Genomic DNA, 26289 nt, shown 5'->3' with positions numbered 1-26289 from the left:
GAAAAAAAAATAAAAAAAAAAAAAAAAAAAAAAAAAAAAAAAAAAAAAAAAAAAAAAAAAAAAAAAAAAAGAAAAAAAAAGAAATAAACAGGACGAATTTTAAATTAATGGAAAGTATTATTTCTCGTTACAGCATCGAAACGTTTGTCTGACCTTATTAGACGACCATTCGATTTGTACAGAGCAGGTGTTTTTGACGAATACTTAATGGGTTTGATGAATCAAGTCTCCCAAGCGATGGACGATTCCATAACGCAAGAGGTGAATAGATATATATATATATATATATATATATATATATATATATATATATATATATATATATATATATATATATATATATATATATATATATATATATATATATATATATATATATATATATATATATATATATATATATATATATATATATATATATATATATATATATATATATATATATATATATATATATATATATATATATATATATATATATATATATATATATATATATATATATATATATATAATATTTCTTATAATTAATTGAAAAATTTAATTCAATATTACATATTAACGGATACTTTGATTGTGTTTGAAAATTGACATTTTGTTGTTGTTGTTGTTGTTGTTTAACCATTGTGATATTACATTATTCTTTCTTCGTATCGACAAAATTAATAAAGTAAAGTTTACAAAATGAACGAACGAACGAACGAACGAACGAACGAACGAACGAACGAACGAACGAACGAACGGTTCATCGATAATATTAATTTAATGAATAATTGACAGAAAAAAAGGCATAAATTAAGCTCAATTGTTTTCCACTAGTATTTTTCATATTTTTGCTTTTTCATCGAAATTAAACTATTTGATAAAACTCATTTTCATAGATATTTCTTAAGAATTTACATATAAAAGGTGGTAAAATTTGTAGTAAATATAACTTTGTCTATGTTTTAGAAATAATAGTGAAATAATGGTGAAGCTTTTGCAAAGCCATTATTATGAAACGAAGGCAGGTGATTTAGCGAGTAATTATGAAAGGGAATAGTGACACTATTTGCTTTGAATTCCGAATGTTCTCATTTGTTATGTTATATTTTTAAACAATTACAGGCACATGCAAATTGCGTAACGATTTATCTAAAGTAATTCTTTTTTTTATCTTAATTTCCGTCCGTTTCCAAATTGTGAAATTTTCGAAGATAAGCTTTTAAAAGGTTTAATATTCTTAAAAACTTCATTTTTTCTCGTCCCATTAACCTAGAATGAAATGAAAAAGGATTATTAGTACGGTTTGTTGGTTCAGTTTTATATTTACTGCAAAGTAAAGTAATTCGAATTGAGCAGAGCTGCAGGATAATGGGCAATGAAATGCATTTCAACAGTTGCAGACCCAAGATTTGGGACGTAGCGTTAAAGTTTAAATTAGGTTTCTAGAAAAATATCGAACCTATAATTACGACCTAAATTCGCTAATTTATTTCAATGAAAAATACAGACAATCTATTTATTTAATTGGGTGAAAAAGAAAAGTTGTTACTCGATGATATTAAAAAACTTTTTTAATTTTCTTCTCCCTCTAATATCAGAATTTGAAATTAAATACAATTATTAAACATTGTGGAGCGCGAATTCATCTAGATCTAAGATTTTGCTCGTTAAAGAATTAAAATATAAGATAATGTCGACATTGCGTGAATTATCATTATAGGTTAAACTTTGTTAACCTTTGGAACGTTGAACAATTGCCATTAAGAATTTCTCCACCACCGTTTTACATATAGTTTAGTGAAAATGAAATTTTTAATTATCATGCAACAATTTTCATTGCCGAGCATAAAATTCCACCTCATTCATAGCTCCATATTATTTGATATATATATATATGTTGCACATTATTATGCCATAAATCGGCACATCATAAGCTGCCTAGAAATATCGATAGAGCGAGTCATCATTAAATTATTCACACATACAGAGTGCGCATGTAAATATGTATGTAAACATCGTATTAGTCATACCAAAGATTGCACTGTGCTAGACAATGGGGAAGGGGTGGGTGAGACAATGAGGGAAAAGTGTTCGACGCGCAACCCTAATGATGTGAGGGTATCGTGTCGAGGCGCGAAAACACGCGAAAACTTAAAACGCGCGCCAATTTCACAAAGAGTTTCATAATAAGCATCACAATGTTTAAGCGCGCTCCTGTTTTCGCGCCGTAGGTCACCAATCACCTTTTCAAGAAAGTTGGCGCCAAACACGGCATGGATCTGGTCTCCTTCAATATGCAGCGGGGCCGCGAGTTTGGCATTCCCGGATACATGGAATTCAGGTTCGTCCGACCGGGGCAAAGCGCGACAACTTTTCATCGGGTGATGTTGCTTGTGCACGGATGGGGATAACCCTATAGGGAATGGGTGATGGGAAGAGAAGGAGGAGGATGAGACGGGGATGTGGTGACGGTGGTGGTGGTGGTGGTGGTGGTGGTGCTGTGGTGGTGGTGGCGGCGGTAACGTGGCGATGGTGACGGTGCCGAGATGATTATGGCGGAGGTGATCCGCGATCGACCGGCTTTTCTCACACGTAACTTTCCATTTCAGGAAATATTGCGGTCTGCCTTGGGCCGACACCTTCGAGGAGCTCTTCGGCTCGATGCCTAACGAGACGGTGCGTCGTTACATGTCCATTTTCGAGTGAGTTCACTTGGCTTTAGTAAATGCTTGGGCGATAATAGATTGGGAGGGAGGTTGGCCAGCGGCGTTGGCGCTTTGCGTTCGATGGAGCTGTTATGACATTTTATTTGACTGCGCACTTTAAAATTAGCGATACTTATGGGGAAGGGATTTCTTAATTGGCAGGGAATATTTATGTTGAAAATTTTACGAGCTTGTGCTGAGTGCACGGTATTGAGGGTTTCAATGCGATGGTGGGAAGGAAGGAAGGAAGGGGAGGGGGAACTTTCGTTAGAACATGACATTCTTGAGCTTGAATTTTTAGGTTGGTAATTTTTTTTTTTTTTTTTTTTTTTTTTTTTTTTTTAAATATCATCCTGGTATTTTATTCTTAATGCATCAAGCCGAGACGAATGATTTTATCGACATCTCTATTATATTTTGTTATTATAATATATTTATAGTTTATTTATAGTTTATTGTATAGGGTATTTATATTTATATTTATATTTATTGGATGAATTTTACATGTATTCTGTCAAATGGAATCCTGTAAAACATCGAAAAAAATTTAATTTTCAATACTTTATAAAATTCTTGATGGGTATATAAGCGGTTAATGCGAATATTACATTGTTGTTTTTCTTCTTCTTCTTCTTCTTCGTCTTCTTCTTCTTCTTCTTCCTCCTCTTCTTCTTCTTCTTCTTCTTTCATCAATTTCTTATATAATTTTAATAAATGAAAAGGTATATAGAAATTTTGTGTAAAAAAAAGAAGTAATATTTGGAATTTCTAAATAAAATTAGGATTGTAATGGTCGGTAAGTGTATTTATTGGGGGAAAAAAAATTAACGTCTCTAATGCATATTAGAAGTGTATTTAATAATATTATCTTTTGTTATTATCATTTGTATATATCTATTTTTCTTCTACTACGTAACTTTTTTCATTTACTTATTTATTAAAAAAAAATGTAATCTTTTATATTGATGCTAAATTAAATGTGAATTCTATTTGTTTCATAAAAATTTGACAAAAACATATGTATAGAAATGAGTTTAATAATTATTTTAATTAATAATCACTTAAATATTAATCTTAAAACTGTGTGTTTAATAATTAGATGTTAGATAACCGAATAAATATTGTCGTTGGAAATACATTTAATTATATGTTCGACAATTAATAAGATTTTCTAAGATCACGAATTAGTCACGTTTAACTTTAATTATTCATTTATTCAATTATGCAGACATATGTAAAGAAAAAAAATTTACATTTAAATGAAGTTTTGTTAAAGGAATTATTTATTTATATATTATATAATATTATTTATACATGATTAATTTATCAGAGAAAGATCTTAATAATTCATAGAGCTGTCGAGAAAATCGAAAAATTCAAATCGAACACATACATAATTTTACATCCTATCATTATGTGTATCCGTGTATGTATGTATGTATGTATGTTTGTAGAATGAATGAAAATGGAAATGGTGCGAACGAAGGAGCTTCACTCGATTAATAAATGTCCGAATGAATAGAAAATAGATGATTGGATAATACAATTTTTAGTTTTAATTAATAGCGTGTAAAAAGCACGTAATTATAAGAATTATTCTAGATCAATGATACTCACGACAAACGAAAATAATTGTGACTGTCGTTGTAAGTATATGTATTAGGGATGCTATTTACGACAATGTTAAATAGTTAATTTAAAATTGATTTGATAATTTTATCAAGACATTTTCATCAAACTTTCCAAATAACGAGGTGGACAACATATTTCTAAATCGGTAAATTGTATTTCTTGCAAAACGTTCTAGGCAACCAGCCGATGTTGATCTTTGGTCCGGGGGAGTTTCCGAAAGGCCTCTGCCCCAAAGTATGCTAGGACCAACTTTTGCGTGTATCATTGCCACGCAATTCAGCAATTCCAGGCGCGGTGATCGCTTCTGGTACGAGCTTCCTAATCAACCATCCTCCTTTACTCCTGGTAAGTATCGCTATTACTTAATCAATGAATTAGAAAAGAAATTCTTAACAAAATCTTCAACACCGTTTGTTTGTTATTGCAGATCAGTTGCAGGAGATTAGGAAAACGAAATTAGCCAGAGTTATCTGTGACAATACGGATTTAATCGATACGATACAAATTTATCCAATGGTTTTACCTGACCACGAAGTGTAAGAACATACGCTATCTTGAAAGACATTTTATCAATTTACGTGCTCTCTTTGCATCACGCGTATTTATTTATGTATTGATTAATTAATTATTTCATTTTATGATTATTACAATAAATATCATGTACGGGCGAAAAGAATACGTGATTAATGGCGAGCGAGAGGGCCGGGATAATTAGATGATTTCGATAATTTTAATGAAAAATGTGCCACTGCCTTACTAATTAAAATCTTATGTATTATTGTCCGTTGTTTCAGTAATCCTCGAGTGCCATGTAAAAGTGGAATCCTTCCGAGCATTGATTTCAGCAAATGGGCCGAGTACCCCCATCATGTTTACACTCCGCAGTTTGCGAATCCTTATTCTCGACAATACGGGCAACTAGTGAAATGAAGTTACTCAAACATTTATTAATGATAAAAGACAACATAAGTAAGTGTTTCGACGATTTACAAATTACTCAACGCCACTCAGCGTTATTGAATTACAATCGTGAATTTCAATCGCTGTTTGTTAATCGTTGGGAGACTTTCTGATGTAAAAACGTACCATGAAGCATTTATTCGCATGACATATATATTCATCTTGTAGAGCCTAAGGGCAGATAACTATGGAAAAATTTGTGCACGTGATTGGGAAAAGCTTAATACAGCAATGCCAAGAGGAACCTAATTATAACGATTGAATTCTATATTCATTATGACAATTCATTATATTATCATTATTATTATTATTATTATTATTATTATTATTATTATTTGTTATTTTTTTAAGTTTATATTTAAATTATTTATTGATCATTAAGCTGATGATGCAGTAACAATAAATAGTGTAATGTAATAGTAATATAAAATATTGTTATAATTATGTATCTCTTGTTCAGTATCAGTGAGTTTGTAACATTTTTATCTATAGCAAAACTATAATAAGCAAGATAAATATTTTCCTATGCGCAATTATGTGAACCTTATAAATATGAATATTTTTATTTTATGTTTCATTTATTAAAAATTATTACTTTTGCTTTATTTTTATCAATGCAACATGTGACAGATTTTTAAAATAGAATTAATTTCAAAATAATAATCTTTCACGCATACGATTTAAATATTCATATTGGCTGGTTATATATAATCTCTACGTAACTAAGAAATATTCTCGTCGAAATGAAACTATTGCGTCATGGTTATGAGATAAGTTGATTAAAAAAGTAGTTATACTTAAATCTATTTTATAAAAAGAGAAAAGTTACTGGTTGTGTAAGAGTTATCGATTTTGAAAATGCGATAACTGGGTATGTTTTTATTTCATTGTCATAGTTAATCATCGTTAATCTTTATGCATTGTATAGCTTTCTTATTTATAAATCGATATCCACTTACCTATAACATTTTTTTTTACGATAATATAATATTTAGTACTTGCATTGTCTGATGCAACTACTGTGAAGACGAACTACCGTAAGTACTTAATACACAAAGATTAAGAATAGCATCGAGGGATTTTTTAGAGGCATTTTCTATATGTTCTTTGTACCATTGCTATTATTAAATGAAAAGAATACAAAGAATTTCAGATTAAATTATATGCATTTATCCATTCAATACACCTTGTATCTCTAAAACGAATATTAATAAATATATATATATATATATATATATATATATATATAATTATTGGTATTTTTGTGTATGCTGAAATTTTTTTATTTATTTATAATATAAGCGTACTTATTATTCAATATTCTAAATATATATATATATATATATATATATATATATATATATATAATATATATAATAATTTTCAAGATAATAATATCATATTTCAGATAAATCACTATGTCTTATATTTATTAAAGCTTTTTCCCGTACTTTTTTTTTTTTTGCTTTTTCGCAAATCAAATTTAATTAGTGCGAAAGGAATCGCTCCTGGAGACTATTACGCGAAAGAAACCATTGCTCCCTTGGTAAGACAAAAGCCTATATAAATTCTCTTTGAATCGTTAGTGGTATCATTTTTAGTTTGAAAAGACGTGCTGCCACTAGCTGTAGATATTTGTTTATTTACTCGTAAGTAGTAATTATTATAATTTTTAATTTTTCCAGATTTTTCGTCAACATTATTAAATATTTTGTAATACTGGAGAAAGTGCTAAATCAAAACTTTTAGTGAAAGAATGTTATTTAATTGAATGTCATTAGTGTGAATAATCTCTTTATGTTTTTTTTGCTAAATTTAAATATAACTTCAATTATGAAGGTATAAAAGTGTTTGTATTTATAAGTGAGATTAACATTTCTATTTCTAGATAGATACAGTTATGATTTTCACAAAGCGTCTCTTCCTTACTTCACTCATGATTTACGTTGTTTTCATTACGATAATTGTTGCTCATCCTTCAATTGGTATGTATGATACTCGATACATTAAAATTAGTGTCGATTGTGCCAAGCAAAAAAGAACAAAAAAAAAAGAAAAAAGAAGAAGAAATGTACCTTTATTAAAATCACTCTAATTGCTTTATTGTAGGTACGTGTTTTCGCAATTGCTCGCAATGTAAAAAGTTTCTGGGCATCTATTTCGACGTACAACTCTGTGATGAATATTGCGTGAAATTTAAAGGGAAGATGACTCCGGACGTCGAGGATCCCGACTCGTTAGCTCCTTTCATCACCAACTTAAACGAGGTTCAATGAAATAGCAAGGACAATAATTACCCGTCCAAGGGTACTTATACAAAGTAATAAGTGTGCGTTTTTTTTTTTATTTTAATGTTTTTATTTCTCTTTTTATCACGTATTACTAATTTTAATGTCAATGTGCAAAGATGCCTTTCAATTTTCTGTGCAAATAAAAATCTATTGATTAGACTCGGTTTCTCATGAAAGTTCATAATCAAACATTTTATTATACATTACAATACAATTATTTAAAAATACTTATTTAAAAAATACCTATATACTTTGTACAAAATGTTAATTTAATTATATTATATTTATAATAAAAAATATTGAGCGCCGACTTGTAAGAAAATAGTTTTACGTCATCTCTAGCGATGATCCATATTCTGGTATAATAGAAAGCGTTTGTTTGAATTCAAGTTGTTGTATCTGCAAATTTAAATAAAAATATGTGCATTTTACATTTAATTTCACTTCAATATGTATTCAACGTGTATTTCCAATTAATGATTATTAATTAATGATTATATTTGTCAAATATATTGAAATATTAAGGATTGATGGATTGATATTCTGTCCGTTCAATATGTTGAAATAGAAATTTTTTAAATTGCAAGTGCTGCGAGAAGAAATTTTCGAAGTGTTATGTATTACCGTTTAACATCAGTGTGATTTTACAAAAAGAATGAACTTTAACGATCGAAGCGCACAAAGTAAAACAATCAGTTTAATTTAATCTCAGTTATCTATAAAATATATAAATATATGCATAAATAGTTTTAAGCTATTGATGTCAATTGAGAAAGCACAATACTGTAAATGTTGTCATTATTAAAAGGCATAATAAAAAAATTGCTTTATTTAAATATTCGTGGATAAGCAAATTATTATGTGAAACACCCTCATACGGAAAATCTTTTATTTAAAGTTATTGGGCGTTAATATAAGACTAAAAGCGTCTTAACATTTGAAGTACAAAGTTCCTTAGGTAATTGACAATCTTTAGCAACACACAATAGTATATTTAGAATCGTAAATTACCTTACTTTAAAAATACTCGAAATTTTTAATATCTGAATTTGCGCGTTGCGTACGATAAATTGAATTTAGCTTTAATGTTTCATTGTCGCGTCCGCGTAAGCTTCGCGAATTATCTTGCCATTAAGCAGTGTGAAGCGAAGCATTTGCATATGTCTAATGTTTATATCCCGAGCGTCTGAATTGTGGTAAAAGTATAAAATACATCGATTCATTAGCTCTTGGTTTCTCAAATCATCATGTGAATACTGCAAATTGCACCTTATCCCCGAGACGTATAAAGAAAGTGAGAAAGCATAAAATGCTGCTACTGTCAATAAAAAAGTAAATGATCGCTCAGCCTCCCAAGCACCGGCAAATAAACTTTAAGCTACAGAAACAAAAGGAGTCTGGGACGAGCAGGGGATGACTCACCCGCTGGCGCAGGGCCTTTTCGTTGAGGGCGGCCTTGGCGAGTAGGTCCTTGACCTTGAGCAGCAGCTCGGATTTACGGGTGAGCTGTTCCCTGAGGATGGCCGCCTCCTCGGAACCATCGTCACTCGATCTCTCGAGTGCCGCCTCCTCCGCCAATCTCATCCTCTTCTCCGCGAGCTCGAGCTCCGACTCCAAGACCCTGACGCGGCGCTCGCTTTGCTCCCACTCGGCCCTTACGTAGCGACAGTCGCGGCACGATTCCACTTCCTCCTTGGAAAACGATTGGCGCAGCGTCTTGTTGTCTTGTTGGAGCTTCTCGACGAGATTCTTCAGGGCGAGAACCGTTCGCTCGAGCTCATTTTTCGTGCGCTGGTTGTTGCTGTCGCACTTCGTCGGGCCCGACGTGTAACACGGCTCTATTGACTTTTCCGACTTTAGCAATTCTATGTACCTGCGTATTCATATTTTAAAATTTTTATTTTTCATCCCACTCTAACTACACTATATTCATGAAGCTTGCTTATTACTGGCATCGATTAGCGATGTTTCAGGCATGCTATAATAAAAGCAACTCGTATCACATATACGAACACAATAAATATCGATATATTTTTATATAACTATACATCTACATACACGTTCCCATATATGTATATGTATATATATATATATATATATATATATATATATATATCGTGAACGTATACATACATTTATATTTATATATTAATTTATTTATTAACATACATATGTTGCCGTTTCCCTTACTTTTCTAAGTGCTGTATCTTATCTTGGTACCTTGGCAAATTCAAGTTGGCCCGTTCAAGCTCTAAATTCAGCTCAAAGTTTTCCGCTTCTAATCTAAGATTCTCCTTTTCCAATACTTCATCGACATCGCTCAGTCTTTTCAATTCATTATTTGAATATTCCTCCACCTTCGATCAATCATTATATAATATTAAACATTCGTTGCTTTTTTTACTTTTAGTCCTATTACGAAAAATTATTCAATTACTCAGTTTTTGAAATAAGGCTTTAATTATAGATAATCTTAGCTTTCACTTTGCGACTCGGCCTTTTCTTAAAACTTAATTCATTTGCATCATACATAATTTTATTAATACAACAAAGTGAATTGCCACACTTTTGAAATGCTGTGTAGAAATTATATTTCGTAATACTTGTACTTATAATTAATTACTTAATACGTACATTTTGAAAAAGAGAACAGTTACAAATGGAAAAAGAAAAGATTATTCACCTAGGATGATGAGAATTAATATCCATAGATTAATTCCAATTTACCCTACTATTATGAAATATCCTATTAAAGTTTAAATATTTTACCTGCTGATGTATTTACCTACTTAACCGTATATTAAAAAAAAAAAAAAAAAAACTTATAGATAATAAATCGAAACTTTATTTGCATATAATCTAAATGTATAAGGATATTAATATCGCAAGCTCGATAACGTTAAATTTATCATTAGATAAAATCTTAATATATGCTGCAGTCTTAGATAAGCGAATGGTACAAACCTCGATACCATCGGAAGGAGATATCATATTTTCATTATCGTCACTTTTCTCATTGTCTTGATAATTCAAACGATCGACCAATTCTTTAACGCGTTCCCTTAATTCCTGACATTCTCTCTGCAAGTCTTCTATAATAATAACATGATTTTGTGATAGATCGGGTGGCGGCATCCAGGCAGGTATTGCTATACTTTCGTTTCTGTACTTTCCTTTAAGGAACCACTTTTCTCGCTCAATGCACGATATGAGATTCCGCAATTTTTCATAATTGTTTTGCAATCTTTGACACTCGTCCGATTTCTCTTTCAATTTTTCCTTCAGCTTTTCAGCTGTCTGTTGCCATTTTTTTAATTTTTCCCATAAACCTAAATCTTCGGCTGTCTGTTGATATAGGAAATATTTCGTGTAATAACCGATAAGAAGTAGAAGAAATTTTTCTCCTTACGATAATTGTGGCAAGATATTTGTTCGTTATAACATTTAATATTATTATTATTATTATTATTAGTTTTTTTAAAATAAATTTGTAATTGCACGATAACGTGGACTATCGTCTCTTTATTAAACAACTTATTACAATAATACTGCTATATTATTGTTAAATAAGCAATAAAAGTAGCAATTAAGAATTGTATTTATATTAAGTAAGTACGTTAGAGCTGTAGAATGTAGATTGAGATTTTTTTTTTTTTTAAAAAAATTTGTTACCTTGACTCTCTTTGCTTGTTGCATCATGAAATGCCGGTCTAACATTTCCCTGGCTTCACTTAGCTCTTTTTCCAGCTCTTTCACCTTTCGCTCAAGTTGCATTTCACGCCGCGATACCTTTTTCTCCTGACTCTTACTAGCCATATATCTGAATTATTGAGAAAAACAGAACCAAATAATTTATTGCCATATTTTTTCTTCTACAAATTTATATTCCTTTTACCACTATTTTTACATTTTATTCACGTTGAACTCGATTATTATTAAGATTATAATACGTACTTTCGACTTAGAAGCTGTTGCAATTCAGTAATATTACTTTTATATGATTTCTCTCTCTCCATTAATATTTGCACCTGCTTTCGTAAATTATCTAATTGGGTTGACGATTGTTCAAATTCGAGATGTCGCGGATCCTCGCCATCGCGCGTCATAGGAATTTGCTTAGAGGAAATTACCATGTGCTCTTCGAGTTCATTCTGTACGGAAATAAAGAAAAAAGCAATATTATAGCAATTAATGTATTAACAAAACAAAAACGAAAAAAAAAATTATTCTTTAAACTATAAAAGTGATTTACTTCGATTTCATCGGCTAAACGATTATCTTTTATTTGAAGTGTCTTCATAAATGATAGAACTTCGGTTTTTGTAGTAAATGCACGACGACTTTCTAATAACTGACGTCGTAATTCATCTATTTCACTCTCTCGCTTATTCAATTCCATTCGATAACTGTCAATTTCTTCTTTATGCTGATCCTCTAATCTGTTTCGTCGATCGAAAATTTAGTATATAAATTAATAGATAATATTAAAACATGCCAGTATCAATTTATTTCTTTTCGTCCGCTTAAATTTACTAAAAATTTATGATGTCCAATGTTTATGAAACAGTCAGTTTTCTATGATCGATTATTACTTAATCGTTACTTTCATATTCTTATTCCTTTATTTTTATCCTATTAATTTGTAAAATAAATGTGATAAAGACCTATGTATTTCATGACTTTTATTAAAAATTAAATAACAATAATAATAATTAAGTGCACGTATAGCATAAATTTCAGGTTTAAATTCTAATTTTAGAAATTTGTTTTTTCTATTTCTTGATTTGAGCCTGGAATATAAATACACGGATGTACCTAAGAATAGAATAGATTTGGCTAAAGTATTTAAAGATTTTAACATCGTAATGTCTAATATTATGCAAAAATTATAATTTACAGTTTAGTATAGATAAGGGCTATCTGTGTAAATACATCCACGTATACGAATATATAATGCAGGCACACACAAGCCTATAGAAATATCCCTACATAAGAAATTTGTATTTTTTTTTGTTTTTTTTTTGTTTTTTTTTTTGTTTTTTTTTTGTTTTTTTTTGTTTTTTTTTTGTTTTATTGCACTCAAGTAATAAGGCTATTCGTGCTAAAAGAAGTAAAAGATGACGCCTGGTTAATTTAACTGACAATCGTCGTCGCATCTATCGTCGTCGAAACAAACCTCTCTCTCGTACTATCCATGTGTCTCAATCTATCGTCGGCCAATCGATGCCACCTATCCGCCAGCTCACCGCTTATACTCAATTCCGTTTCCAGTCTGGAGACTCTCTCCCTCAGGATAGACGCCTCCTCTGATTTTCTCTCGCTCTTCACCAGCTCCACGGTAGTCCAGTCCTTCTCCGAGTACTCGGAATTCGCAATTCTGCAGTTGAGAGGTCAAAGGAACATTCTTATATCAGTGTGCTGTATTATCGTTGCAAGGGTGACTCCAGGACTCCAGGACGAAACTTTAAGGTATTACGCGATTCAGAGTTTAATATTGTCGTTGAGGAATTGCAATGAAAGATTTTCTAAGAAAAAGTTTAATGTATTCAAACGAATTGGTATAAAGATGCCGCGCATACCATTCCTATACCTAAGATGTAATTGCTTCACTACAAATGCACTATTAAAAGTAATGTACCATTCGATTATTTATTCGGCATACTTATTAAAAGCTTTTTATACATTGCCATTGTGCAGGGATTTAAAGCTTATCTATTTATTGTATTAATTTCATTCGTTTCAGCGGCTTTCCACGACTTTCGAAAGCAAAGAAACTAGGACTACCGACTCGAGCAAATATTACTACTGATGGAGATTTAATAAATCCGTACGTAAGAAGCATTATTACAATACTACTTTGATGGTTTGTAATCTCAGCTATTATCATGAAAATAAAAAAAAAGCATCCAAATGTACATTAGCGAGAAAATTTTTTTTACGACTTTAACCGTTCGACTTAATTATGCAGCTCAGTTTTTGCTATCACGCGATCCCTACGTTTTCCTAAATATCCTTTCAAATTAGATTTTTCTATTAGGGAATGCTATATGCTTATGCTACTTTACGCGATAGAACATGGATCTTGGAGCCGAACGAAAAGCCAAATCAATGGCTGGGATGAGCTGGGCGTGGCGGCCCAGGACAGAGAGCGGGTATGGGAATTATGCGTACAGCGCGTTATCGTCGTCACGAGTGGCTGGTCGTGACACGGAGATCTGCTTCTTCAGGCACTTAATCTCCTCGTGTAGTCTGGTCGCATCCTCATTGTGTATATCACGATCCTCCTTCAAAAGGTTCTGGTACCGAGCGATCGTCTCTTCCTTTTGCTCGACAATTTTACGCAGGCTATTGACGGTCGATTGGAGGGCCTCTTGGCTCGTCGGCCCGGATCTCCGAATCTCCTCGGCCTTGGAGAGTTCCGCAAGTACCTCAACGTGGTCGGCGACCATAGCGTTGCTCCTCTCATCCAGCAGCTTCACTAGGGTGGCATTCCTCGTGTTGTACTCCGCCAACTGGGACTCGCACTTGGAGAGGGCGATCGAGCGTTCCGAGGCCAGGTTTAGTGCCTGGCCCAACTGTTCCTGCAGCAACGCCAGTCTACCTGTTGGGAGGTTCATCATCATTTGTTTCTTATATCATTTTTTTCTTTTTTTTAGTTTGCTCCTGTTTTTCGGATTTCTCGCGTAAGGCTTTGGTAGAGTGATGGGTGTCCCGGGCCGACGGGCCTAAAGTACTCAAGGGAGTTTATCTATCGGATTGTCGGTTAAAGCCTTAACTCTCCCCTCAATACCTATCGTATTTACTGCTCGATGCATCTCGTAGTACTAAACTAGGTAACGGCTAGATTAACATCTAATGTGACGATAGATGACTCTGAATTTAATTAGAGGCGTTGCGTAAATAACAGGAGACTCGAGAAAGGGCATTCGTCGCTCGACTCGCTTGATTATTGCCCTAAAAACTTTCCGCTTTTATCACGGAAAGCGAGCTCATCTTCTAAACGGATAATACCTAAGCGCTTTCTTATATCAGTTGTCTTTGGAGCGCGTATATTTGGATAATCGCACGTACTGGTTTCAAAAGGTTGTAAAAATTCTTCATATTGGCTAGTGTAAATAAATGAAATTGTATTTACCGCATTTTATTGTATCTGAGAGTTTAATTAGAATTCAAACTTTTTCAGTCGATTTTCCGATTTTTCCAAATTATAAGATAGACGACGTATTGTTTAATAGCAATCGAAGCTGTACCTTTGAGCAATGTTTCCTCGCTACTTTCTCGAATTATCGTGACGATTTCACTGTCGTCTACATCTTTTTCTACGTCGTCTGGGACATTGATGCTTGTCGATTCACAAGGCATACACTGCACCTCGACCGAATGCATGTTCACTCGAGTCTGCGAAGATTTGGTTTCCGTTTGTTTACACCTGGCATTTCCATCGATTCTCGCGTCTGTCTCGATTATTTTATCTAGGGTAAGAGGTCGCTTAATACTCGAAATCTTTTGGACGGTCCAAATTTTTTGCGCTTTATTTATTTCTTGCTCCATCGATGCTACTTTAATCTCGTAATCGGACAGGCGTTTATTGGCAATTTTCATCTCCTCTTCCAATTGATTTATCGTTGTTTTATACTGAGATTCCTAAAAATAACAAAGGTACGTATTATTTTGGCAAATTTATCAGCGTTATTAGCTGTTATTAATGTAGATTTTCTTAATACGTAACGCATACCGCGAGTATTAGCTTTGTTTCGTTCGTAAACTTTTGCATAATATCTTGGACGTCGCTAGAGCCAATTTGTTGCTCCAATATATCCTTCAATTGCTCAACAATTTGCAATCTACTTGCAAGCGTTTCGTGCTGAATCTTAAGATTTTCATTCTGATCGTTTATTTTAATTATCAATTTTTTCACTTCATTTTGATCGTTCCTCAGCTGATTAGAATTAGCCTCGTATCTTTCCCAGGCACTGAGCGATGTCGAGCCAGCATACTGATGTTGCAGAATATCTATTATTTCGATATAATCCCTGTAATGTAATAGCATTATAATAATTATTCACGTTTAATTATTCTTGAAAGGATATTAATTGAAAAGAAGAATTGCTTTATTAAGCGTACACATCATTTTTCTTTCAAGCCAACAATCAATGGCATTTTATGCATTTATCCCGTTGTATCGTATATTAGACAAATTGAGAGATTTTTTTCTTTTTTTTTTTTTTTTTCTTTTTCTTTTTCTTTTTCTTTTTCTTAATATTTTTTTTTTAAATCGAAGATAAACGTTTTTCTTACTTGATATCGATTTGCTTGTCATTCATTTCGCATAATTCTCCATTATTTCTCTGACGTTTTCGAGAATTCGCAAGTTCGTCTCGCATTCTTAGCAATTCATTTTCCAGAAGCTTCTTTTCTTCTCGCAGACCAATTTCCTTTACTTTGTAATTCGCAAGCTCGAGTGAAATTTGTGCGGTTTTCTTTAATTCTTGCTCCTCGTTGGCCTCTAGTTTCGAAATCCGCTGTCGCAAATCATTAAATTCGGTTAGAACGGTCGAATCGATGGCACGATGTATCACAGTCTCTTCACGCGCTATTTCCGCGGACTTTTGCAATGCATCGTTCTCCACTGTCAATTCTACGATACGACTCTCCAGCTTTTCCACAATTTTCTTTTCTGCACCCCATGTATTTTCAGGCTGCTGTATCGTCAATTCCGATAATAGCTTATGCACGGAAATTAACTCGTCTCGCTGCTCCTGTATGACTTTATTCCTCATAACTTCAATCGCCTTGGTCTCTCCTTCCATGTCGCTTATTGCAAGCTTATTCTCAAAAGCTGCTCGTAGCCGCATATTTGTTTCCAAATACTTCCCTCTCAGTTCATTGTAAATTTCCGGGGAAATACAATTCGCTAGGTTTTTGCGAAGGGTCATTAATTGATATTCCAGGATCTTCTGATGTTTTATGGAGTCCGTTAACGCTTGCTTAAAATCACCTTCTTGGGCAATTACTTCTTTCGTCATCGAGTATACTTCTTCCGATTTGCCAAATTCTTCGTCATCCATAGCCAGCTCGCTACCCGATTCGGATGATTTTGTATTTTCAGAGCCCTCGGTCTCTTGTATATCGTCTATTTCCACTGCTTTTCCCGATGCTCTTCCCGAATCTGCGCTTCGACAAATACAATTCTGCTTACAAAATTACTCAAAGCTACTAACTTGCTCAAATACAGTGAAGATCGATATACGTATCTTACCATCTGGTGTTATATTTCTCGTGGAATGCCTTTGCTGAGTGCATTCACCTTCTTCGACGCTACCCACTGTCAACTGTACGTCTGCTTGAAATAGCATTTGATTTTTCCTACAATATGATAAATTAACAAATACATTATTCAGCATTGTACGAAGATCTTGGCAAACTTCATTGTATCGTCGTCTTTTTTTTTTTTTTTTTTTTTTTTTTTTTAGAAATTTCATCGATAATAATAAAAAATAAGTTTAACAATGTGCTGTCGTTTGATCCATGTCTTAACCTTATTTGTTGAAGTTGTGCTCTTAATTCGGCATTGCTGCCTTGTAAATAGTTTACGCGTCCCTGTAACCTCATTGCCGGATGATACCAACCAGCCAAATGTCGTGCATCCAAGGCTTCCAAAAGATTTTCCAACGTTTGAGATTGTATCGTAACAACACTTTTACCTTAAATGTTCGAAGTTAATAAAGCATTAAACGCTAACGATAATTAACGATGAAATATTTGCAAACATATATATTTATCAATTTACCATCTTGTTTATGAATACAGTCTAATATTTCGTGCATCCCCTGTCTCAGAGCTTCGTTCTCTTCGATAACCCATTTGACATTTTCTTTAATTCGATACAATTCCGCTAGCTCTTGCTTCGATTTCACATCGCTACTTAGTCGTTCAACATTATCATTGCCATTGGACGCATCGTTGGCTGCGTTAAGCTTATTCTTCAAGGATTCTTTAAACGTTGCTTTCACCTTTCTTAACTAAACAACAATCAAATATGCAAATTTATATACATATTCTATATTTAAAAAGTAAATGGTCTTGTAACCGATAGTGATTATTTGTATTTTTTTCGTTCGTTCAACGATTCATTATTCGATTTTATCCTTCGTTTGAACCACAAAATTATTAAGCAAACTCAATTGTTTCTTATATCGTACGACTATCAATAAATTTATTAAACTACTTGTTGGGCTACCCGAAGGGATTTATGTAAAATTGATTGTAAAATATGTTGCATTATTAAGAATTGCCATGATTTAAAGAATCACGAGTATTCATATGGGCGCAAATATTTTTGAGATCTGATAATAACTTCATCAATTCCATTTATCATATTTGATCGTTTATCCAACCTGAAATTTTAAATCCGCATTTTCACCAGTCAGTCGATTATTCTCCCTTTGCATTTCGTTAAATTTTTCCTTCTGCGATTCTTGACGCTGCAGAATCAAGTCCTCTATTAAAGATTCTTCGTGTTTTGTAACTCCCAATTTATCTCTACGAGAAATAATTTTTTTTTGAATTATTTCTAATTCAGTAATTGATGGAAAAGTATATAAATTATATAATATTTATCCTGTTACCGACCGCAATATAATTATTACTTCTTCGAATCTTGAATTTTCAAGCTCAAGCTTATTAATAATATCTACCATGTCCTCGATGTGTTTACACTTCTTTTTAACTTGAAATTTTAGTTCCTTAATTTCCCCAAGTGATTCCGTTAAACTCGTATTTTCATCCTCGTATTTATTTAGAATTGCCAGCGCATCACATAACTGAAGAAAAATAATAATTAAATATTATAATGTAATGTTGTTGGGAGGAAATTTTCAATTATCTTTGTACCTGTTCACTTTTAATTTTCGCATCATTCTCAGCGCGTTCCAATAAATTTTCCAGAACACTTACTTTTTTACTTGCTTCTTGCATTTTTTTATTTATCTCACGGCGATCTTTACTACCCTGCTTAACACTGTCGTTCCTAAGAAATTTTATGAAAATACACACTTTATATTTATGCACTCGTTTATTTTTCATTTGCATTTTTATTGAATGTAATTTAATTATAAAAATTTTATTGAATAATAGTGTAATTTAAAATATTTTATTAAATGTAATTTAATTAGATATATAATTTTAACGAAATCATCAAGCTATTAAATAGTGTATACTTTTTATAATGTTAAAAAGTGATTTTAAATTGTTTTAAAAAAATTTTCAGTATTGCCCAAGCTATTTACGTTTTGTGGTCAGATTTAACTTTCTCAAACAATAAGCTGCTTTCGTTTAACTCAATCACAGCCTCGGATAATTTGTTTTGAAGTTCAGCTATTATTTCATCCCGATGATTGATGTCTTTGATCAATCGCTCGATCTTTATGCGACTATTTTCGTCACCCGAAGCATTCGTAATTTTATCGGACGACGAATATAAAAGATTCTCCTTGAGTTTCGCAATAGTAACATCTTTTTCATCTAAAATATCCTGGAATTAAGTTGATAAGAAATCAAGATGATGCATTAGTATAATGGGCCTCAATATTCAATAATTTAATTCAATTTAACGGAGAAAATTAATAATTAAATTTTTTTTTTTTTTAATTTTTTATAATTTTCTTTCATTTTTCAAGATATCATAAGTTTGATAAGAACAAAAGATTTCATGCATTAATGAAAACTAATTCGCACGAAGAATATTTTATGCACATAGGCTAGATTATATTTTTGAAAACTGTTTTTCTATGCAATTTTTTATTGAAACATTTTAGCTTCTAATTATCACAATAAATTAGGTGAAAGTACTAGATGTTAAAAAGCAGCGTTTATTAAATTGTTTTTATCTTATAAAATAGATCGTAATAATAAAAAGGTTATATTTATAAATATTGGTAAATTCAGAATACACAGATTATAACATTATAATGATTAATTTCGTTTTAAATTTAATGGGCTGTAGGTTGATTTTATTAGTTGCCAAAATTAATAAATCTGCTGGAAAAGCACAGATTTTAATAGTTTAATATATAGTTTTAAAATAGAAATGTTCAACTTTTTCAGGGTTTGCAACATATTGCTTCTAGCAAAACTTAATATAAGAACTTATGAATTTGATTAGACCAATGACTTAAAAATGGCTTTTATGGCGCAAAAATCTTCAATATAACTTTGCTCTCGCTTTACTATTTATATAAAACAATTTTAAACATAGTTTACAAACTATGGTCTTTTCATTAAATTAAATTATACATTATTGAAAAAGTACTTACAATAATTTTTCATCTTATCGAGTATACTAAATTTTCAAGTAGTACGAATATTTACTTGTATCAGAAGAAATCAGAAATTCTTGTTATATTATATTTTATGTATAAAGTTAAATATAATGAAAAGCTGATACGTCGTTGAGATTTTTGAAAATATAATAATAATATTGCTTTAGATCCCGTACCTTCCATTCGGTGATTCGTGTCTCAACGGCTGTTCCAAATTCATTAATAATAGCGTCTCTTTCTGTTTGCTCGTTCACCATTTCGTCGATTTGAGAAACGAGGAGAGCATTTTCTTGCTCTAGTTCAGCAAATCGAACTGCAAAACAAATATTTCTGAATAAAGTAAGTGAAAATATTTTGTACGAATGTAAAATGCAAGTTTTTAAAATTCCATTAAAACAAACCCTTAAATAATTGATTATCATTTCGAATTCTGTTCAGCTCTAATGTCAGAGAATTCATTCTGTTTACGCCATCTTTCATTTCTGATGTTAATATTTTCAGTTTTCCTTTTAATTGTGTATTGACATGCTCTATACTCTATAAAACATTTGGAAATCTCATAAAGAAACAGACTTACAATCTAGTTATAAATAATTTACACAAATTAAAACTTTTGCTAAATAAATAAAATACACCATGAGAAATTTACATTTTGTCTTTGTTACAAATATATATTGTTTATATTTTTGTTTTATAACAGTTTATAACAACAAAGTTGTAATTTATAAATAGGCAACAATTGTAAAGAAGTTATTTTCACCTTCGTTAATTCGTTACCTATTATCAATGTAGTGAAATTTAAAACGTACAATTTACTTACAATTAATTCAGGGTTAGAACGTCCCTTTATCAAATCCTTTTTCTTCTTGATTGAGCTTTCCATTTTAATTATAAAAACTGCTTCTTAAATTAATGTATTTATATGAGAATTCTAAATTAACTAAATTTAATAAAAGCTGAATATTCTACTGTATAAAACTTATATAAAAATATTTCATTCGCTATGTTTATAGTAGAACTATCGCTAATAAACATTTTTATAATATTACATTTAATTTATAGCAGTCATTTATTTTTTATTAATTGGCAGTTTTGTTTTTCAGCTCTTAACCAATAAAATTGCGCACAAAATAAATGGTATTATTCATTTGAAATGTATGATTAATTCTTTCGAAAGGAAGAAAACTGTAACAATATTAATAATATAATTATATAGAAAAAAATCTTTTTTATATATTTAAAGTCTCTCACATACGTGCGTGCGTGTGTGCGTGTGAGTGCGTGCGTGCGTGTGCGTGTGTGAGTGCGTGAGTGTCCGCGCGCGCGTGTGTATTTCTTTTAATACTAATTTATCCATTATGTTGTAATTGAAAATAATATCGTCCTTTTTTTATTATTATTGATTATTCCAATTCAAATTTAGTTTCAACCTAAAATATTAATTTTTATTTTTTATTTCTCTACAATATTAGTTTCACATAAAATTTATCATAATTAGGTGTGTAAATTTTTATATTTTAGCTACAATATATATAAAATTATTTATTCTTAATTATCACTTTATTATTAATATTAGTCTAATTTAATGCGAATTGCTGTGAAATAATTTTACTTTAAATTTTACTTAAAACGTCGTAACTTCTTCATTCTTAAAATCGTTTCAAAAAATTTTCAGTTGTTGACAAATCGTTTTAATTTCATGTTACACCTAAAGATATAGAAATAATAATCAACGAAATGTAAAATAAAGTACATAAATATAATAAACATAAAGACATTCGAGTTGATTCGAATGATATTGATTTGAAATTGAAGTATATAAAAAGACAATTATATTTATGTACGCACTGTGACTGTGTATGTAATATAAATAATTTTTTTATTCGAAATAGCATTATTCGTATTACCGTGTTATTTATTAATTGTATGAAAGTTTCGTAAATTAATTAATTTACATTTATTGCTTATTCTGGATTATAATATGAAAAGAAGTAATCTCAATAGCGATTAATTAGATGGGAAAATATTTTTAATCAAAGCAAACATTATATACTTGTGATTGCTACTTAAAAATTGCCATTTAGTTCACGTTATTATTTCTTGATACACAACAATTGCAATACAATTACATTATAAAAACATTATAAGCTAATATTTTAACTCGAATAATTTTCGTTACTTACACTTGTTTAAAAAGAACTGAAATCAACGATAAAAATACTCAAATAAAAAAATCTAATAAAAGCAAGATCTAAAGAAAAGGTCTACTATATGATTTGTAGTCAATGTTATGATTTTATTGGATTACCTAGCGACGAATGGTATAGTTTACTGCCCATATTAAACTATAGCGCTCACGAATCCCTTCAATTCAATATTTAAACAGAGAGAGAGAGAGAGAGAGAGAGAGAGAGAGAGAGAGAGAGAAATCGAAGATATTGTGCGGCCAAGTAAGAGGAACAAAGCCTTCGTCTATGGAAAATGACAGGTTACGACATCTGACGAAATACATTATCACTATTAACCAAGAATCTGAATAATCTGTATTATTAATATGCAATTATTTTTATAATAATCAGCCGATTATAATATATATTGCAATACATTTAATGATCTTGGGAACTCCCAATTAATCCTCGACGTATAATCCACTTTGGATAATTGTATTATGAATTATATAGATTATATAGTAAATGAATGATTAAGCAAAAAATGCAATTGTTAAGTCGTGCTTAATGCTTTCATACGAGTGTGCTTTTACATTTAAATGAGAAGGTAATACTTGATGATCCAAATGAATTTTAATTTAACAGTAGGCACGTACAATGAGGGATTAAGCCTATTTGGTTGCCATTTTAGTTGTCAGCCATTTATTCCTCATGCTCCCTCATATTCTTCGATCCATCATTTTAATTCCCATTTGGATAGTTAAACATTGTACTTCAATTTGAATTTCGACTTTTGCAATTGGATAAGTGGATAAGATAAGGTTAGTCATTAAGATTAATGCGTATGTTTACCAATAGTCTGCTTCTAGAATTTGCCATTTGCTCATATTGCATATTCAAAATCATTTCTCAAATATTTTGCGAAATGGTTTTGTAAGGTTAATGTGTTAAGCATATAATGAAAACATTTAACTAGTCAAGTTTACTTTTATTTGGTATTGTAATCCACGGCCATTATTGTTTTACAACTACTATTTGTTAATTACTTACATTGAGTTTCTCTTTTATTTTCAGTTGTGCTTGTGCAGATGATATTTAAAAAGCTTCGAATATTTACGAACAATTAAATGTTTTAATTTAAAAGTAAATTAATAAAGTATATTAATATTTGAACAATGTTGTCATGTTTTACGAATAGTTTATCATTGTACTTTCATTTGTTTATTTATAAATTATGTCAAGAAATTTTTTTTCTTCAATTATTATATTCACAATCACGATATAATTTATGTAATAATGTATATTAAATTCATAATACTAATTTGGATTATTCCAATTTCTATATTGAAAGGTTAATTGAAAAATTGTGGAAACAATTTATGTAACTTATTTATTACTTTCTTATAACTTAATGTACGATATTTATTAAATTCGTTTAATGCAATTAAAATGTATTAAAGATACAATTTTCTAGACTACACTTTCTGTCATAATGGATGACTCAAAAATTAATTTAGTATTATCTGGATCCGAAGTCTTCGTTTGGAGTGCAGATGGTACTTCTTGTTAATCTTTTTTACTTACAATAATATTATTAACAATAATATCGGACTTTTTTTTTTATAACTTATCTTAAATTGTAGATTGGTTAAAATTAAGACAGGAGCATAGAGTAGTTGGGGAATGTATTGGATGTATTGCAAAAAAACCAAGACAAGATACTCTTTCTGGCTTGCCCATGCTTTTACTTCCAGAAGAAGCGAAACTTTTATTAGAAAAAGGCATATGTCAGCTAATTCAGCATCCAGTACTAAAAGAAACACCTTGTGAATCTTTAAAAAAAAAGTTTGAAGAATATAGGAGTAAATTGTATGAGGAGCAACAGGAATGTTTAATCGATCAAAGGCGGATACAGGTATATTTATTCTTTAACAGCTTAAGTCGCTTGTACATGTAAAGTAAATTACTTAACATTATTATTTAGGTATTATCTGTAATGGATAAAATTATAGAAGGCAAAAAGAGAAAAACCTTGGGATTGCATACAAGGAAAAAGAAGTTAAAAAAACCTCTTGATGATGAAACAAAAACTGCATTAGATAATGTAGAAGTTGATAGAAAAGCTTTAATCGAGGAAGAAATGTCCAAGCTACCAAAATTAAAAATGACCGATGCACTAGTACAAACGCATACCGGTAAATATTAGAATATTACCACATTTGAAAACTGTATAAACAAAACAAAAAACTTTTTAGCATTTCCGTGGCACACTGATATTATTAAGATAGAAAATTGGTCTTTTCCTTCTAACGACGAAGAATCCCTGAAATATAAAGTATTTAAAGATATTTGGGAACAAGGTTATTACGTAACTAGTGGGCAGAAGTTTGGCTGTGATTTTTTAGCATATCCGGGTAATTTATAAATTATTATTACATAACGGATATTTCATTCGGTTTTTCATAATAAAAATAAAAACGATTTACAGGTGATCCCATTATGTTTCACTCTCAATTGTTAATTCACTGTAAAAATAGGAACGAAGAAATGTCTGTAACGGAACTTGTTGCGGGAAGTCGTATTGGGAGCCATGTAAGAAAAACCTTGGTTTTTGCAACATTATCAACAGATGGTGAACGCATCGAATACTGTTCCTCTAGATGGGCAGATTCATCGATGGGAGAGTTCTAACAAAAATCTTTCAAAAATTTACAATTTATTAACATTATAAATACAATAAACTATATAGTACAAAGAAATTCATTTCTTAAACTTTATCAATCAATTTAAAGCGATTGTGTTCGGGTTCGGGTATAACATTGTAGTACTTTTTATATATAGTTTGATCTTGTCGCCCTCGATAATTTCTTCTAACCCATTTGTGTTCCCAGTTCAGATTTGCTTTTTCACATGTTATTATAACTTTCCCTGGATGAAGCGCATACAAGTTTCCATTTCTTCCAAATCCAACCTATAAATTTTATAATGACAGTTTCAAAAAGACATTCTACTTGCAAGTTGTTCCGAATGTATATAAGACTAAATATAAACAACAAGATGTTCATTTAAATTTCAAATTTTTATATATACAGGCAACAATTATAATATGTCAATGAAATAATATATAAAAATATATATGTTACATTAAGTCCAGGATGAAATCGTGTAGTACGCTGTTTAACTAAAATAGTTCCAGTTCGAACGATATGACCATCCTGTTTCAGCCAACCTCTATGCTTTGGTTTTGAATTTCCAGCATTTTGAGTCGACGTTCCTGACTTTTTTGAAGCAAAACGACAAAAATCTACAAGAAAAATTTATGCTCATTAGTAAAGCACTTAATTTACATAATAACTAAAAAAAACAACAAAAATTATAATGTAAATGTTAAAACAGCATCTATTAAATAAATGTTTATTCTTCTAGAAAAATATATTAAATGTAAATATGAATTCAGAGACCTTAACTAAATATACGTAATACATAATTAGTATTTGAAATAGTTAGTTACTTAATAATGCTGCTGTGTTGATATAGTTTAATAATAATCTTCCGCATAGAATTTTTAAATATACAATGTAAATTCACTAACCTATGAAAACTGTGGACGGTGTCACAAGCGCTTTATTAATATTATTAAACGATGTTGAAACAAAATTCGATAATAAAGACATTTTTAAGTAAAAACTTTTTTCTTTTGTTTTAAGTAAATTGTCTCATATTTAATTACAGAAGAGAAAGTATACAAATGAAAAAGTTTTACGACTAGAAATGAATAAGTCCGATAAACGAATACGTACAGTCGATACAGCAGTTGCCTTCTATATCCAACAGTTTGATTTGGTGATTTGATATTTCTTTGCAGGAATGATAAAATTTGTGGATAAAGATAAAAAAGGAAACATCAGTACGAGTTTAACGAACCCTGTAACGAGCAGCTAAGATATTTGATATACCAATAAATAGAATATATATAATTCATTAATTCATTATTTTTCATATAATGATTCATTATTCATATAATGATTCATTATTCATCTATAATTCATTATTCAATTGCAGAATAATGAATTTGAAAAGAATATCGAAAAGAAATTTACTGCCTGTTATGAATATATTTAATTAATTTATATGAATTAAAATCTAAGAAAAAAGCCGTACCGTGTTATTATTATATTATTTACGGACAAAAATAGCATTTACATTTTCTTTCACCGATGGAAAAAAG

At 30.8% G+C, this 26289-nt stretch overlaps 5 protein-coding genes across 5 annotated transcripts in view; 3 read left to right on the top strand and 2 right to left on the bottom strand.

Annotated features, from left to right (window-relative positions):
- Positions 1–5522, top strand: part of cysu (peroxidase homolog) — a 21835-nt gene extending 16313 nt beyond the window's left edge. Inside the window, exons 11-16 of the mRNA XM_011506096.1 lie at positions 134–261; positions 2217–2326; positions 2595–2687; positions 4498–4667; positions 4750–4858; positions 5117–5522. Coding sequence (XP_011504398.1) covers positions 134–261; positions 2217–2326; positions 2595–2687; positions 4498–4667; positions 4750–4858; positions 5117–5252 — 746 coding nt within the window. The 3' untranslated portion in view covers positions 5253–5522. The remainder of the gene's footprint in view (positions 1–133; positions 262–2216; positions 2327–2594; positions 2688–4497; positions 4668–4749; positions 4859–5116) is intronic.
- Positions 5523–6877: 1355 nt separating this feature from the next.
- On the top strand, positions 6878–7597 carry Eh (Eclosion hormone). Its single transcript, XM_011506097.1, has 3 exons — positions 6878–6931; positions 7171–7267; positions 7392–7597. Exons 2-3 carry the CDS (start codon positions 7183–7185, stop codon positions 7556–7558), a joined length of 252 nt encoding a protein of 83 aa, XP_011504399.1. The 5' UTR covers positions 6878–6931; positions 7171–7182; the 3' UTR covers positions 7559–7597.
- Positions 7598–7882: 285 nt separating this feature from the next.
- On the bottom strand, positions 7883–20356 carry Cep290 (Centrosomal protein 290kDa). Its single transcript, XM_011506427.1, has 21 exons — positions 20295–20356; positions 20070–20206; positions 18862–19106; positions 18467–18593; positions 18206–18396; positions 17971–18115; positions 17364–17595; positions 17112–17277; positions 16799–16939; positions 15872–16747; positions 15309–15606; positions 14824–15217; positions 13745–14174; positions 12750–12950; positions 11826–12012; positions 11528–11724; positions 11246–11393; positions 10538–10918; positions 9764–9930; positions 8996–9446; positions 7883–7972 (listed from the first exon to the last, which is right to left on the bottom strand). The coding sequence occupies exons 1-21, from the start codon at positions 20350–20352 to the stop codon at positions 7901–7903; spliced, it is 5244 nt and encodes a 1747-aa protein (XP_011504729.1). The 5' UTR covers positions 20353–20356; the 3' UTR covers positions 7883–7900.
- A 2337-nt stretch (positions 20357–22693) lies between these two features.
- On the top strand, positions 22694–24819 carry Tsen34 (tRNA splicing endonuclease subunit 34). The gene is made up of 6 exons (XM_011506094.1): positions 22694–22882; positions 23522–23617; positions 23705–23976; positions 24046–24256; positions 24317–24475; positions 24550–24819. Exons 2-6 carry the CDS (start codon positions 23554–23556, stop codon positions 24750–24752), a joined length of 909 nt encoding a protein of 302 aa, XP_011504396.1. The 5' UTR covers positions 22694–22882; positions 23522–23553; the 3' UTR covers positions 24753–24819.
- mRpL27 (mitochondrial ribosomal protein L27) lies at positions 24791–25749 on the bottom strand. Its single transcript, XM_011506095.1, has 3 exons — positions 25654–25749; positions 25205–25365; positions 24791–25032 (listed from the first exon to the last, which is right to left on the bottom strand). Exons 1-3 carry the CDS (start codon positions 25733–25735, stop codon positions 24829–24831), a joined length of 447 nt encoding a protein of 148 aa, XP_011504397.1. The 5' UTR covers positions 25736–25749; the 3' UTR covers positions 24791–24828.
- Positions 25750–26289: the final 540 nt, after the last annotated feature.

Source organism: Ceratosolen solmsi, unplaced genomic scaffold, assembly GCF_000503995.2.
Source record: "Ceratosolen solmsi marchali unplaced genomic scaffold, CerSol_1.0 scaffold7, whole genome shotgun sequence".
NCBI lineage: Eukaryota > Metazoa > Arthropoda > Insecta > Hymenoptera > Agaonidae > Ceratosolen > Ceratosolen solmsi.
Note: the sequence above shows the minus strand (reverse complement) of the source record. Positions and strands in the feature narration are given on the sequence as shown.